Source organism: Acanthopagrus latus, chromosome 8 (genome assembly GCF_904848185.1).
Source record: "Acanthopagrus latus isolate v.2019 chromosome 8, fAcaLat1.1, whole genome shotgun sequence".
Classification (NCBI taxonomy): Eukaryota; Metazoa; Chordata; class Actinopteri; order Spariformes; family Sparidae; genus Acanthopagrus; species Acanthopagrus latus.
In genome coordinates this window covers 26,156,042-26,169,989 of record NC_051046.1, presented here as the reverse complement: position 1 = coordinate 26,169,989, position 13,948 = coordinate 26,156,042, and the positions used below count along the sequence as shown (strand labels likewise).

General features: G+C 39.5%; 1 protein-coding gene across 3 annotated transcripts in view; it reads left to right on the top strand.

The window, feature by feature from the left end:
- Positions 1 to 13,948, top strand: part of kiaa1549la (KIAA1549-like a) — a 99,915-nt gene that overhangs the window by 48,139 nt on the left and 37,828 nt on the right. For all 3 annotated transcript variants that reach the window (XM_037108246.1, XM_037108247.1, XM_037108248.1), the window contains 5 exons: positions 953 to 1,086; positions 1,962 to 2,130; positions 8,483 to 8,542; positions 9,457 to 9,617; positions 11,397 to 11,568. In XM_037108246.1, coding sequence (XP_036964141.1) covers positions 953 to 1,086; positions 1,962 to 2,130; positions 8,483 to 8,542; positions 9,457 to 9,617; positions 11,397 to 11,568 — 696 coding nt within the window. The remainder of the gene's footprint in view (positions 1 to 952; positions 1,087 to 1,961; positions 2,131 to 8,482; positions 8,543 to 9,456; positions 9,618 to 11,396; positions 11,569 to 13,948) is intronic.

Below are 13,948 nucleotides of genomic sequence, written 5' to 3'. Positions count from 1 at the left end.
TCTAGATAGTGGCAATAATCCTCTTTCTTTGTCTCACTGCTTAGGTTAATCAGTCACACAGACAGCTTTTATCTAGAGCTCCACTTTCAATAATACCAAAAACACAGACCCAGACTCACATCCCAGATACAGCTTGAAGTAGATTGTTGGGGAGTTTTTAAGCAATTTGTCTTTCCTCATGTCTTTTCTAGTGCTTGAGTTAGTAGTTCTGACATCAGCTTACAGTTGTTGTTGCTGCAGATGCATGTATTAAACTGCTCAAACTGTAAATAATGTTAATATTTATTGAGAACAGCAATCTGGTTTTAGAGCCTGGGGAACTACATCACTGGCATCGATGGAAGTTGATCTGAACAACAGAATTTGATACTGTTGACCATAAGTCACTGCTGCAAAGAAATGGCATTAGAGGACGTGCACAGTCATGATTAAGTAGCTACCTGGAAAATGGGTATTAACATACAAAAAATAAATAAATAAAATGAATTTGAAATAGAATAAAATCATTGCAATTAAGTGTTCCTCCAGGCTCAATGTTGGGCCCATTATTGTTTATCTTGTATATAAGAGATACATAAATGACATATGGAAAGTAATTTTGTATTTTTATGCAGATGACACCAATTTGTTTTGTTAGTGTAAGAATTTGAAATAACATTTGGATATTGTGGAAAATAGCACTGTATTATTCATGGAAATAACTTACTGTATGGGAAGCATTAAACAAATACAATTCATATGTTCAAAAGAGAGTTATAAGAATTGTAAACCATCCTACTTATCAAGAACTAGCAAACCACTTTTAAGATTTGTAGTATAAAACTGCACAGAACATGTGCAGTATGACAGAAATGAAATGCTCATTTGTAGGGAGTAATTGTCATGAATTTTGTCTGGAAAAAAAAGTTCTATCATAATCAATTAAATAAAATGTTCTTTGTTTTCTCCTCAGTGTTGAGGTTTGTTGGCCCAACAGATAACATCTACTCCTGCAGTTTCGTCCAGATGTTGGAGCAGAGGCTGGAAAATGCCTTTGAAGAAGCTCAGGACAAAGTACTGGAGACCTACAACAGACTCACTGTGGAGGTACTACAGGCTATCTTCAGTGCAAATCGGGCTAATGTGAAAAATAATGCTCAAAGTGATGTTTTGGACACTTACAACCATACGCTTTTTCCAAGGTTGCTACGTAATGCACACACTGCGCCACTGTGCAAGTGCTTTACTGCAAATTAACACATAAAACACAGAAAATGGTTCTGTAACTTATTCAATGAAAGGTCATAAAAGTCAGACAGGTTTGATTACAATTTACACTTCAAGGAAGGGGAGACTTAAGTGGCCTTTAATGGTTTATTTCTTCATTCTTCTACAGTGCTGTTAACAGTTTAAACCCTTTCAGTTGTTTCTCTGCCTTTTGTTCTCTGCTTATTTCTCCCCTTTTTTCTGGTTGTAAAGGTACTCTTATGACTGCAGGATATACATGCACACACCATCATAATCATAAAGTAGGTCTCAGCGAGAAGAGGCTGATATAGGGTCCATTCATAATTCATCCTCTGAAATATTAACACTCATGGAGGAATGTGATGGGATTTCCTGGTGTCTTGTATCATCATCCACTTTACTATAGTTACTCAGTCACATTATTTTCAGAGTGCCACTCAGGTCTTATTGTAGAATGAAGAAAAATCATTGTTCATTCAAAGTGTCATACTGTGTCTGAAGTGCTGTAATGCATTCTTAATGGGCATCTTAGACATTTGGTATGATACCATGAGTTATTTGCGTATTTATGGTTGAATAATACATGTGCCCTTTGTGCCTGTATGCGGGACTGTATTTATTTGTTATGAATGAAGAATTTAAAACGTATTGTAACATTGCACCTTTGGATCACACAGTTACTGACTTGATTCAAATGAAATATTAAAATGATGTATCTCTGCGATTATCCTCAGATCCAGAGTGTGTCCCAGGAGCCGGGCACTCCATCAGTCTCTCTGGTGTATGTGGTGAAAAATCAGGACGCAATTCTTAATGGGACGATCTCCAGCGGCCTCCTCAACCAGCTGACCGCAGAGCTGGTGGGATACTTTCTGTTCTACCCTCCCCTGGTCATTGCTGAACGTGAGTAAAAAACCACATTGCGCCCTGAGGTCATGAGTGACAGCTTTGGTTATGACACATATTTGAGTGTGGTCGCAGCTCTCTAGTTAATCTGCTGCTTTTATCCTTCTCTGCAGTCAATCTTAAGCTGGTCTGGACAACTTAGAAAATATTTTTATTATAAGTGCCCTGTGGATGTTTCTTGTTATTTAACTGGAAATATTTTTACATTCAGTGTTTCTTTCCTAGAGGTTTAACAAACATGTTTGATGCTGTTCATAGAACAGTTGCAAGCCAGAGTTTTTACCGTTTTCAATCCTGCGATGTTTGAATCTGTATTTGCTAGCCTCCAGTCTTCCTCTTCCTTACTTCTTGGCATATTACTTAGTACTTTTGTATGTTTATATCAACAGCTCTCGATCAGTTGAATGATGCGAAACCGACATCAGGAATCCTTATCAAGTCACCCAACACAAATACAGTCTATTGTCCTTATTGTCCTTAAAAACAGAAAAACACAGAATTACTCAGACCAACATGTAGTATGAATGTGCAGCTAAATAAAGAACAAGTCTTGTAGTCAGGATGTTTATCATTCAATGAGGAGGTTTCTTAATCCTGAGCCATGAAAGCGGCAGCCTACAATCCTTTAAGGGCAGCCAGTTTTCTGAGGCAAAGTTGTCTCTTTACAAATTGACAATAAATGTTAAGCTAAACCTGTGATTGGTCCAGGTAGTCAGCTTGAATGTGCTCTTACATTAACATGGCAAACTATGTACTACAGCTTCCAGTGCTGTCCAAACTCTTTTGCTATCTCACCTGAAAGCTATGCTGTCACTATCCCACGACTACACTACTATATTGTCACTCCCAGCTACCTGCAGAGCTGAACTCAGTGTTATCCTGTGGCGAGCAACTAGGTCAGAGCCAAGACACCAAATCTCAACATTGTACATATTCTTCATTCTCAAAAATGTTTTGTGGTAGCTAGCTATGCATATACTTTTCGTTTTGTTTTCCCAGGCCTACAGACACAGTAGGCCTATTCAGCATCCACAATAATAAAATTGATTCATGTATTCCTAAAATGTCATTCTATGATAAATCTAAACAGGCTTTCCGCACAATGAAAGGTCACATAATTAATATGCAAATGAGTAAGTGAGGTCATCCGGCGACTACACTGGATTTTTTGAGCAGCCAGCAGCAACATGCGTTGGCATCACTGCTCGAGGGCATTTTCTCCTTCACTCACTTCTAATTTCTCAGCAGTCACAGTTACCATGAGTTGCTTTCCTCTTACGGCTACGCATAAAGATTGGCTAGCATTGCTTAACTCAGAATTAATGGTGTCTAGCCAACAAATTAAGAGTTCAGTCAGGGTGCTTAATACTCATTCACTTGATCTTCCCCCAAGCCATCGTATCAGAGGCACTGCTGGACAATTGTAATGCATTTGTAATTATTTGCAGAGGGCTGCAAGTGAAAATGAGCAATTTGTCTGTGGGAGAAGCACGTGGCTCTGACAGCAATGTGTAACACAAATACCCAGTTTGTGCTGTTTAACTTAATGTTGTAGTAACACGCCGACTTTTAAGCCAGAGCTCATTTCCATGAAATAATGAAAAAAGAAGGGAAAAAAACCCCATTATGTACAGCTGCAATTTTAAGAGTTTCATCCAAGCTGACATTTAAGTGCACTGAAGTACAATTCAACACAGGATTGGTGTTGACATTCTACTTACTTGACATTATGTTGTCCTAATGGCTGTTATTTTAGCTCACTCTCACATACAACCCAGATTGATGCTGTTTCCTTTACAATCTGCATTCATTTTTTGTTATACAGTTATACCTAACCCTAACCCTAACCCTTTTTAGACATAGAAATCTTAGATAGAATCTAAGTATCTCTTTAACTTACATTAGCTAATCTTCTTCATCATTTCCTATATTTTTTTCACACCTCCAAGGTAGGGACCACACTTACAGACGTGGACTCGCTGATGTATGTCTTCTATCAAGATAATATTATAGCAAAAAATCTTTAGCCACTAATAAGCTTATGTGAGGGTGCCATGTATTTTAGGCCCTCAAGCTGTGAAGGTTCACTTGAAAAAACAACTAACAAGTATAGAAACTGTGCCCACATTCAAACTGTGTGTCTTATGTGCTTTCAGAAGCTGGAAGGGAACAAGTGTACAGAGCTGAGCTTGAATCCTAAAAAAGGTTTTTTGCATTCAGAGCTTTATTTCAGTCTTGAAAGACTTAGCAGACAGAGGTTGGAGGTAGGATGGAGGGCTGCCAGCAGTAAAAGATAACAGTATAGACACCAGAGGAACAAAGATATTTTGAGCTGAAGAGGGGACAGAAAATTACTTAACCTGTCCCAGCGAGCCTTGGTTTGGACTTCTCACCACGGAACTAGACTTAAGAAAGAGTCTGGTACAGCCATTGCATAACTGTGTTCCTGCTTGTTCTCTGTAGCAGTATGTTGCTCGGCTGAAACACACTTACATAGCCATATGCATGGTGCCCTCATCAACACTGCCCAGTGAGAACCACTGAGTCCACTGCAGGGCAATGCATGATTCATGACTTGGCGTATGTTTGACCTGCTTCTCGTAGGAGGAATTCAGGATTATTCTACATGCGGCGGTAAAGAAAGATGTCAGACTATACTATGGCTTCAAGCGTAGAAGGAGCCTCAGATTTCATTGAGCGGACTAAACATAACAGTAGAAATACAGTGATCGTGAATACTTTGCAGGTATGTTCAATAAAAACAATTCCCCTTTTTATACTGAATAACAATGTAACCAAGGTTGCATGGTAATGCATATTAAGTGAATATAAATGTAATTTTTGGGAGACAGAAAATGTTCTCCTGAATACTTTATATTGGCAACATATAGAAAGGTTAAGGTACTGTGCTGTTAGGATTACCTATTGTAGTTATAGGCCTACTGTATTTATTCTTCACTATTATTGCATCATATGGCTTATGAGCAATGAAAAGTCCATAGACTCCAAAGATGAGCCACTTGAGCTGTGTTTGTATTCCACTCCAGCCTTTAATGCCATCTGTGAGATTTTAAAAGGGCAAACAGCTGTACAGCTCCTATCATCTGAATCATGCCATGGGCAATCTGTTGTCCATGCCCGCCAAATAAGCTAATTTTAGCCCGGTGAGATTAGATTAGTATCTCTCAACACCCATAGGGCTAAAACATCACACTTCACATGGTCACATCCAAACCTACTTAATGTCACCAAGGAAACCCTGTCTGTTCCCTAAAAACACACAGTTTCTTACTCATCATGAAACAATGAGCAAATTAACAAGTGGATTAACGATAGCCCAGAAAATGACTGTAAATAGTCCCAGACGCATCAGTGATTACACTGAATAGTCCAGACTTGTACTGGTAAAGACACGTGAGAGCGCAAATGGATAATTGATTCTCATGTGATCAAAGCAGCCTGAATATTGACCTTCACTATCTATTTACATGCAAACAAGTCCATGTGGTCGGATCCCACTATGTCTACAGCACGTCTACCAAAGTGATCTAGAGATTAATTCACCATCTGCACTTTGGAGGACGAACAGTACAGATCTTTCTCACTTTCCATCCAACAATATAACAAATTTATCAACTACAAAAAGGGGGATTAAAAGGAATCATATTCTCTTATTTTAAGAACTAATGGGGTATTCCAGCATTTTTTAATCGGGGCCCCATGTTCACATTTTCACGAGTGTAAATGAATCATAAATGTAAATTATTCATACATACCAAACGTTTTGGAATCTGGCAGCTGTGACACAGCTGCAGTGGCTGCAGCAAAGTGCTTTAGGGTAACTTTGACTGTCAAAGTTACATCAGCTAAAAGTGCTTGTTTTTGCCACTCAAAAACTGAGATTAAGTGTTTGACAACACTGGGAAGAGTGAGTGGTTTTTGTAACCTGAAACAGCCTCGCTTAAGGAGATGTCTCGCTCTGAAATCTTACAAGAGGTGAGTGTTTACCTGCATCATTGATGGAAGAAGGAGCTGTTAGCAGCTGGCAGTATGTCCACAAATGAAAAATATGAAAAGACACAAACTAACAGGTAATGATCCTGATTCCACTACTCCTGTGTTGCCAAAGTCTGACACAGTATTTACTCCTTCTCAACTCAGTTAAAAAAAAAGAAAAAAAGAAGTGTAATGCCCAGCTGATGGAAGACATATAGGTGCCTTTTTTCTTAAAATAAGCTGTATTTTTGTTGTAGCTTGTTTTTGAAGATTGATATCCTCCATAAGAATAAATGAGCATGGGGCTGAGTGCCGCAAAAATGGGAAGTCATTCAGTGCTGAGGACCGACGGTTCATTGCTGATCTCAGTCTTTTCTCTGGATTTGATGAGAGTGGGACAGAAATAGAATGACATTAGCCTTATCATGTAAATCTATCATCTTTTTTTTTTGTCAGACAAGAGCTGGAGCTTTTTCTCTTCTCTATTTTTTTGGAATTATGCAACAAAATGTTCCAGCTGCTGTGTTAACGACAAATGAAGCCTTTGGATTTGTCGGCCCGTTGAACTGATTCTGTAAAGGGCACTGAACGCATCTGAATCTTAACACTTCAGTGCTGTTTGTCTTAAGTTTTTATGTGTCCTTGTTGAAGTTGCAGACAAGCTCAGTGAATGTAGATTTGCTCACGTCCAGAGGCATCAGGAAGGCAGCAGCAGGCAGGGTGCAGAGCAGAAACACTCGCTGGTATTAACAGCTACCACTGCTGCAATGCCATTGACTCGAGCTAAACACTACTCTCGGCAGACAGCCAGCTCGGAGGAGTTAGGTGAAGACAGATGGTGAAACAGGCAGATGGGAAATAAGGATAGATAGGTTGACGGATGAATAGCACACAGAAAGAGGTCGACAGACTGAGAGAGTGATGATGGCTGGATAAAGACAGAAGGAGACAGTTGTCTGGATGGAAAGGAACTGGCGTTGCAGGAAATGAATAGACTGACAGGTAAACAGGTAGAGAATGAGCAGGGTACAGAAACATGCAGGCAGAAAGTTAAGGAGAGAGCCAATGTAGATGGATAGAGGAAAACAACGCTGATAACAAGAGCTAAAAAGGAATATTTAATCTGATTTTTATCATCCGTGCCAAGGGCCAGTGTTTCAGATCTCCTCCTGTTTAGATCTTTTTGTTTTGTCACAAGAAATAACAAGGTCAGACAGACACAACAACTACTACAAAACAAAAAGGGGACAAATGATGTAGATAAGCTTAAGTTAAGAAACTAACCTTGTGTGCGCATGCCTATGTTTGTGTGTATGTGTGTGTGTATGTGTGTCTAAGGGTACAGGGGAAACAAACCGGCAAAGTGTTTTTCAAATTGATTCACTTCTATTTTTTCACACTTTATTTTATCAGTTCACTTATTTATTTTGGTTTTATTTGATTTTGATTTGCTTTTGTCTTTCCTTATATACTGTGGAGGAAATTAGGGTATCAGATATAAAATTATTTGGCACTGCAGAGTGTCTCTCCAGCCTAGTTGCTGACAGACTGTCAGCTAAGTCAGTCACAGTGTTCGGTACCAGCATGAAGTCTATGAGTCGTTCAGCCAACTTCGCTGCATTGAGCCTTGGAGCTGAGAGCATTGTAAGAGTGAGCAGAAACAAGTCATGCTGGCCTCTGATTCACTTCCTGCACTTTTGTCTCCTTTCTGGTTAGATCTGTAGTTGGAATTGAGAAAAGACTCAGTTTGTAAAAGGTGCTGCTGTGCTGCTTTTCCCATGCTGTTCTGAGTATTGGGACGCTGCTTTTTAATAAAGGTACAGGAAGTTGACTATGTGGCTTTCTGAAGCAGTGACATTTAGGGGGCAGCCCTAATTCACCAAAAAACCTGGGTCGAGGTATTATTTTAACACAGTAGTACTGCATGGTTTCTTTGTGTCTAGTACATGTTATCTTATTTCCAATAAATGAGGAACTTTGACACCCAATACTGAGCTTTGCACCCCAAGTGTGGTTCGCGGTTTTAAATCAGAGTGCGTAAACATATGAGCAAAAACTGTTAATCTTGTTTTAGTTGTGAGCAGATTTTGTGAAGTTCTCAGTAAATGTTTTGCAGTTATGTGATAAACATTCATTCAATGCATGTTTTTTCTTTAATAAAGAATACAATTAAATGTTATATAAGTTAAATACTATTTTAGAAAATTGGGCTCAACTGAGGAGAGTAGGGAGTATGTGTTTAGGAAATGCATTATAAACTTGTCTGGTCCTGGTCTTACGCAAGTCTTAAGTTAGGCCTTCAAAAAGCTGCAAATGCCTGTAATATTACCTCTCTCTCTCTTTCTCTCTTCAGCCCTTGAATACCATAATCTCAACACGTCGATGGCAACCAAGAACTACTGGGTGAAAACAGGTAAATTGCTCTTGCGCAGGCTCACATGCGCGAACACCCGCTTACGAACACACACACATACAAAAGTGCTGCTGGGAGATCAGCGGTAATCAGGAGCCGCATTGATCAGACAGAACAGCAGTTAGTTAAATGTCCCGGCGCACGCTGTTGTCCGATTCAGCAGAACAGTATTGGCTCTGTACATTTTCCTTCCCCCTCTTCCCTCCTACCCCTTCCTCCTCTCGCCTGCTCGCTCTCAGTGCTCTGACTGTCTTTAGCCGCTCTGTTCCTGGGAAAACCTATTGATGTATAATTCACAGCTTCCTGACTGGGGCAGAGGGAGAGATCACTTCACATCACATCACAGCTGCGTGTGAAGGATGCTGTTTTGTGTGTGTGTGTGGGTGTGTGTGTGTGTGTGGAGTCCTTCCACGGCTCTATCTAATTTATAGCCTCTGGTAAGAGACGCACTCAGCAACAAGATTGATGCAAGCACCTGTGTGGTTGTGTGTGTGTGTGCCTGCACTGATATGTGTTTGTGTTTATTTCTGGATGAGACACACAGTGTGTGTCGCTGCAGCTGTAATAGAAGTTTCTGGATGAGCAGCTTTTAAATGAAAGGGACGATCATCCCGTCCTCTCCCATATCTCACTCATCTCCTGTGTGTGTTTTCTCTTTCCCTTTCTCCTCAATATCAATACTGTCCTCAAATGATCTCCCTTTTCTCACCTACTTCCCCCTACACACTCTGCTTCCCTTCACTTATCCTCTCCTCTCACCCGCTTCCTCGGTGCCTCCCTCTTCTCTTCTCCTGCCTCATGTTGTCGTTCCCAAACCATCCTCCATCCCCTCGGCCGTGTCCCTTTTCACCCCTCTTTGCCTGCCTGAACGCCTCTTAAATCCCTTCTCTGTCCTCTTTCGTCTTTCCTCACAGTGATCCAGGACGTGGACAGCTCCTCCCTGGAGGCCAACTATCAGAGCTTTGCCAGCTTGATGGAGCAGCGGCTGGCTGAGCTGTTCTTGGTGGCCGGCCGACAGGGTTCTCGGACGGTGCGTTCCCGGCGGGCCACCACTGTTGGGGGCTACACCGTACAGGTTGGTGGCATTCACTTAAATGGAATCAATGAATCAATCATTCACATCACAGTGATAGTTACATTATTTTAATGTAGGACTGAGTAGATTAGGATCAACTATGATTTTCAGGGGCTTTTAGGCACACAGCACGAGTTTACACAGGCAGCTGTGTCAGTCAACCAAGCTAGTGGCTCTGCAAGGATTGACTTACATTAAACATGGCACCATTTTGAGCTGAATACCGGTGGCAGATGTTAACATGCTGATGTTGAAGCAGGTGTAATGTTAACCATGGTCCTCAGCCTAGTTTAGCATGTTAGCAAGCTTACACGCCTGAAAGTCTCTTCGACAGTACAAGTGGTATCCATGGGAATGTGGTTGGCCTTGCAGACAGTTGGTTATAAGCAAATTAAAACAAACCAAATGCTTTTGACTCGTTGGCGGTGCTAGATTAAAAGTCAGGGTCGGTATGATTCATCCTTTGAGGACCCTAAATGTCTGTTGGAGCTCGGATTTACAGTATGTATGTATATGTACAGTAAATGATAAACCTGTTTTGAAGGCAAACTTGACGTGAGTGCCAAAAAGCTTCACATTCAGGCCCCTAGATAGCACCCTCTTCACATGGGTGTCTTGAATAAGCTTCAAGGTCTAGAATATTATATAATATAATGTAATGTAATTGAGTGCTCATATAGTAACTTTTCAGAAACATTATTTTCATTGGTAGTTGGAATTAGACCTGAAATAATTAGATGATTGACTAATCCATTAAACTAATGAACTGTTGTGATAACTGATTGATCACAAAGATCTGTTTAAATAATTGAAGGTAAGAATTATGTTCAACTGTTGTCCAAATATAATACATTTTTGTGCTGTGCTGTGCGGGAGAAGACTACTTAAACTGTCCCTGGGTTTCAATAGGGAAATTAATCAATGTCAACTATAAGAATAATGTTTAATACATGTGAAACAGGTCTCAAGACTGTACAAGTAGATTTGAAATATAAGAAATGGCTTTCATTTGAAAACCATGGATTATCTCGGCTAATGCTTGTGTTTGAACAGTTAACATTGTTCTTAAAGTATGATCTTTTGAAATAAGGCAGTGTAAGTATCAGATTGAAGAAGTCAGATAGAGGGATAAATATACTGTATATTGAGTATGAGTATATTTCAATTTAAGGCAGATGTACAAAAGCTTAATATGTCATTTTCCTGTAACTGAATTTTTGTTCCATATTGTGCAAATTAAGAAGAGTGGCTCCTCCTGTGCTTTATCCTTTACACAGCCTCATGGTTTTATGGGAAGTCACACATGACCAGTTTTATGGCTACAGAAAGGGAGGAGTGAGGGACTTGGACAGAGGGGAGAGGGAGGTTTGTCATGAGGGGAGAAATCATCCGACCATTTAATGCGACGCATCCCTTTTTTGTGAAAAAAATCAAATTACCAGACTTGATTAAACTGTCTGATGTGTTCGTCAAATTAAAAAAGGTGTTTGATGTATGATGAAAGGAAATTGAGATTTCAAGTGAGTCAGTTATCCTCGAGTGTCTTCCCCAAGTGCAGTTATCTCGCAGTAAATGGCTCGTCATGATCAAAGCAGCCGAGCCAATTCAGAAGTTTGACTGGGCCACTGATACAGCTGGGACTATAAATGTGTTGGTGTGGAGAGATAAAGAACTTTGTATTAAATCTGGCTGTAGTTGGTATGTTGTGCTGATGTTGTCTGTCTTGAAGATAAACTATTATCAGATTTAGATGTTAGATACTATGTTTGACTTTTCCAGATGGTCAGCATGCGTCGACTGCCTGGTCCCAAGAACCCAGCAGAGATGACATACTATGTCCAGCTGAATGGAGCACCCATCACTGGAACCAACGCTGCCAAGACCCTGAGCAGCCTGGACTCCCAGACCATGGCCCTGACACTGGGATACTTTGTGCAAGTGCAGGCTGAACGTAAGATTGTTTTCTTACTGTGCTGTGTTACATAACATTTAGAGCTGCAACCACAATTCTGTCAGTCAAGCAAAAAAAAAAAGTTTTATCAAGATGTTTTATATTTGATTGTTATTCAAGCTAAATTTTCAAACATTTGCTGTTTCTAGCTTCTTAAATGTAAGGATTTGCTGCTTTTCTTTGTCATTTTTGAAAGTAAATAAAGAGGCTTTTTGGGTAAAAGAAGCAACTTGAAGATAAACCTTTGGGCTCTGGGAAATGGTGATTAGCAGTTTTCAAATGTTTTAGGACTGAATGAAATGTAAAAATAATTGTGAGTTGTCGCCCTAATGCTAGTAGCTTATACACAGTTATGTGAAGAAAAGAGCAAGGCACAATACATAATGCAAATTAACAAATTCATATTGAAGTTATTACACCACTGATTTAGTATTGCACTTATGAATAGAAATTGAAAAAGGTAGAAAAATGCAGTTTTTTTTTGGCACAATCCCCTGTAAAATAGCCAATCATCATTTTAACACTTTGGTATTTGTACAGATTAAACAAACAAGACACAACATACAAATTAGTGTGGCTAAGAGATGCTATTAAGTGGATGGATTAGCTTTAGACAGTGTCAGCTAAGCTATTTCCTTGGTTCTAGTTTTAAGGCCAAGCTCAACTGACTAGATGGTATCTAGACTGTGTGTTCCTTTCTGTATTTATTCTATATTCTGTTCAATGTTCTTTGCATTTGACTAACAGCACATATGTATAAAATTCACATTCAGCTACCAATGTAGAGAAGCCAGTCTTGTAAAAACTTCCTCAGTTTAACTGCTTTTTAGGGTTTATCTGCTGAACTCAAGCATAACATTCTTGGCTTACTGGAGCATTGTTTAGCATTCAGGTTTTCCATAAATTTAAATATTTTCCATAATTCCCAATGGATCCAAAAAAGCTTCAAAATATCCACACATTCAAAAATTCCAAATGAAAGATTGTGTATCCACTCTTGAATTCAGAAACCTGTAGTTCTGTATATTTGTTGTTAGTGTCTGTTGTTTTTTTGCGAAGGCCTCAAGAGAGTGTTTACCCATGCAAGTGGATGTTCCTACTGTTGCTGCTGAAGAGGACTAAGTGTTCCCTCTCACCTTTTCTCGCTCACATTTCCCCAGAATCTATAATTAACAAAGTGGAGAGATACCAAGAACCATCACAACCCCTCACAGCTCCTCCTAGCAGTCCTCAAGCCGAGCACTGAACACAATGTTCTTGTAAAATTAATTTAGTTTGCTATAACGGGCTCAGTGGAAACAAACTGAATTAGTCCTTCAAGTGAATAACATTTCCCTGTCAAGCTCAAAGAAATATGTTCCATAGAAGAACTTCAGGTTGTAGTACTCTTTTTTTTTTTTTTTAAGGTTGTGCACTAAATCCAGTCTTCAATCATAATTTGTGTCTTTATTATGCAGTTTTTCTATTATATAAATTGATAGCCAGCCTGGCATAGAGTACATCCCAATCCCCTAACATCGCATCTACTTTTGTCTAACTTCTAGCATCTAAACTATGTGAGGAGAGAGGAAATGAGGAAATATCAGAAATGAGACGTCCTTCCCTCTGAAGTATAAATACTACAGTAAATGAAACCTGTTATTGATGTGCACGTGTTTGTTAAAGAGGTATCAGGCTACAGAGACAAAACACAGACGCTGATGGCTGTGGGCCTGTATCAGTTTGCAGACCAACATTAATCAAAAGCCTTGACGGCTGTTAAAACCGACTGCTGTGATCAGCTGAAGCCATCGTCAGCAGTGGACATCACTTCACATGATGCTGTGGACTGTGTCCTGCTCAGTGCCACTGATATTCTGATTGTGAAATTGCAACGTACAACCCAGAATATGATTATGATGTCTTTTGAACGATATGAATTATTTGCTCGACTAAGTGTGCTAAATGTTTCATGGAAAATTTAAAGTATGTAACATGTCAAATCATTATCACTATCAGCCCCACATGTGAATGAATGAAAATGGTGTGCTCCAAGAAATTACAATAACTGGAGTGTTTCTTGCTGACTGACTTTCCTGCTCTCTCTGACTTTAACTGCTTCCATAGCTTATTAAAGTGAATGGGGTAAAGTCAAGTCAAGTCGTTTATTCATGTAGCACATTTCAAACAACAGGCACAGACTTGGTATTCTTAAAAATAGAAATACAAATTAAAGTAAACACCACATATGACTAAATGGTCTATGATGAAAATAGATGAGGATGATAATCATCATCAGAAAAATGTTGTTGCGGCCTACAGTTAACACAGAACTAAGCTAGGTATTGAAACAGAAAACAGGATATAAAACTCGGGAGAGATATACTTGACTTTAATCTGT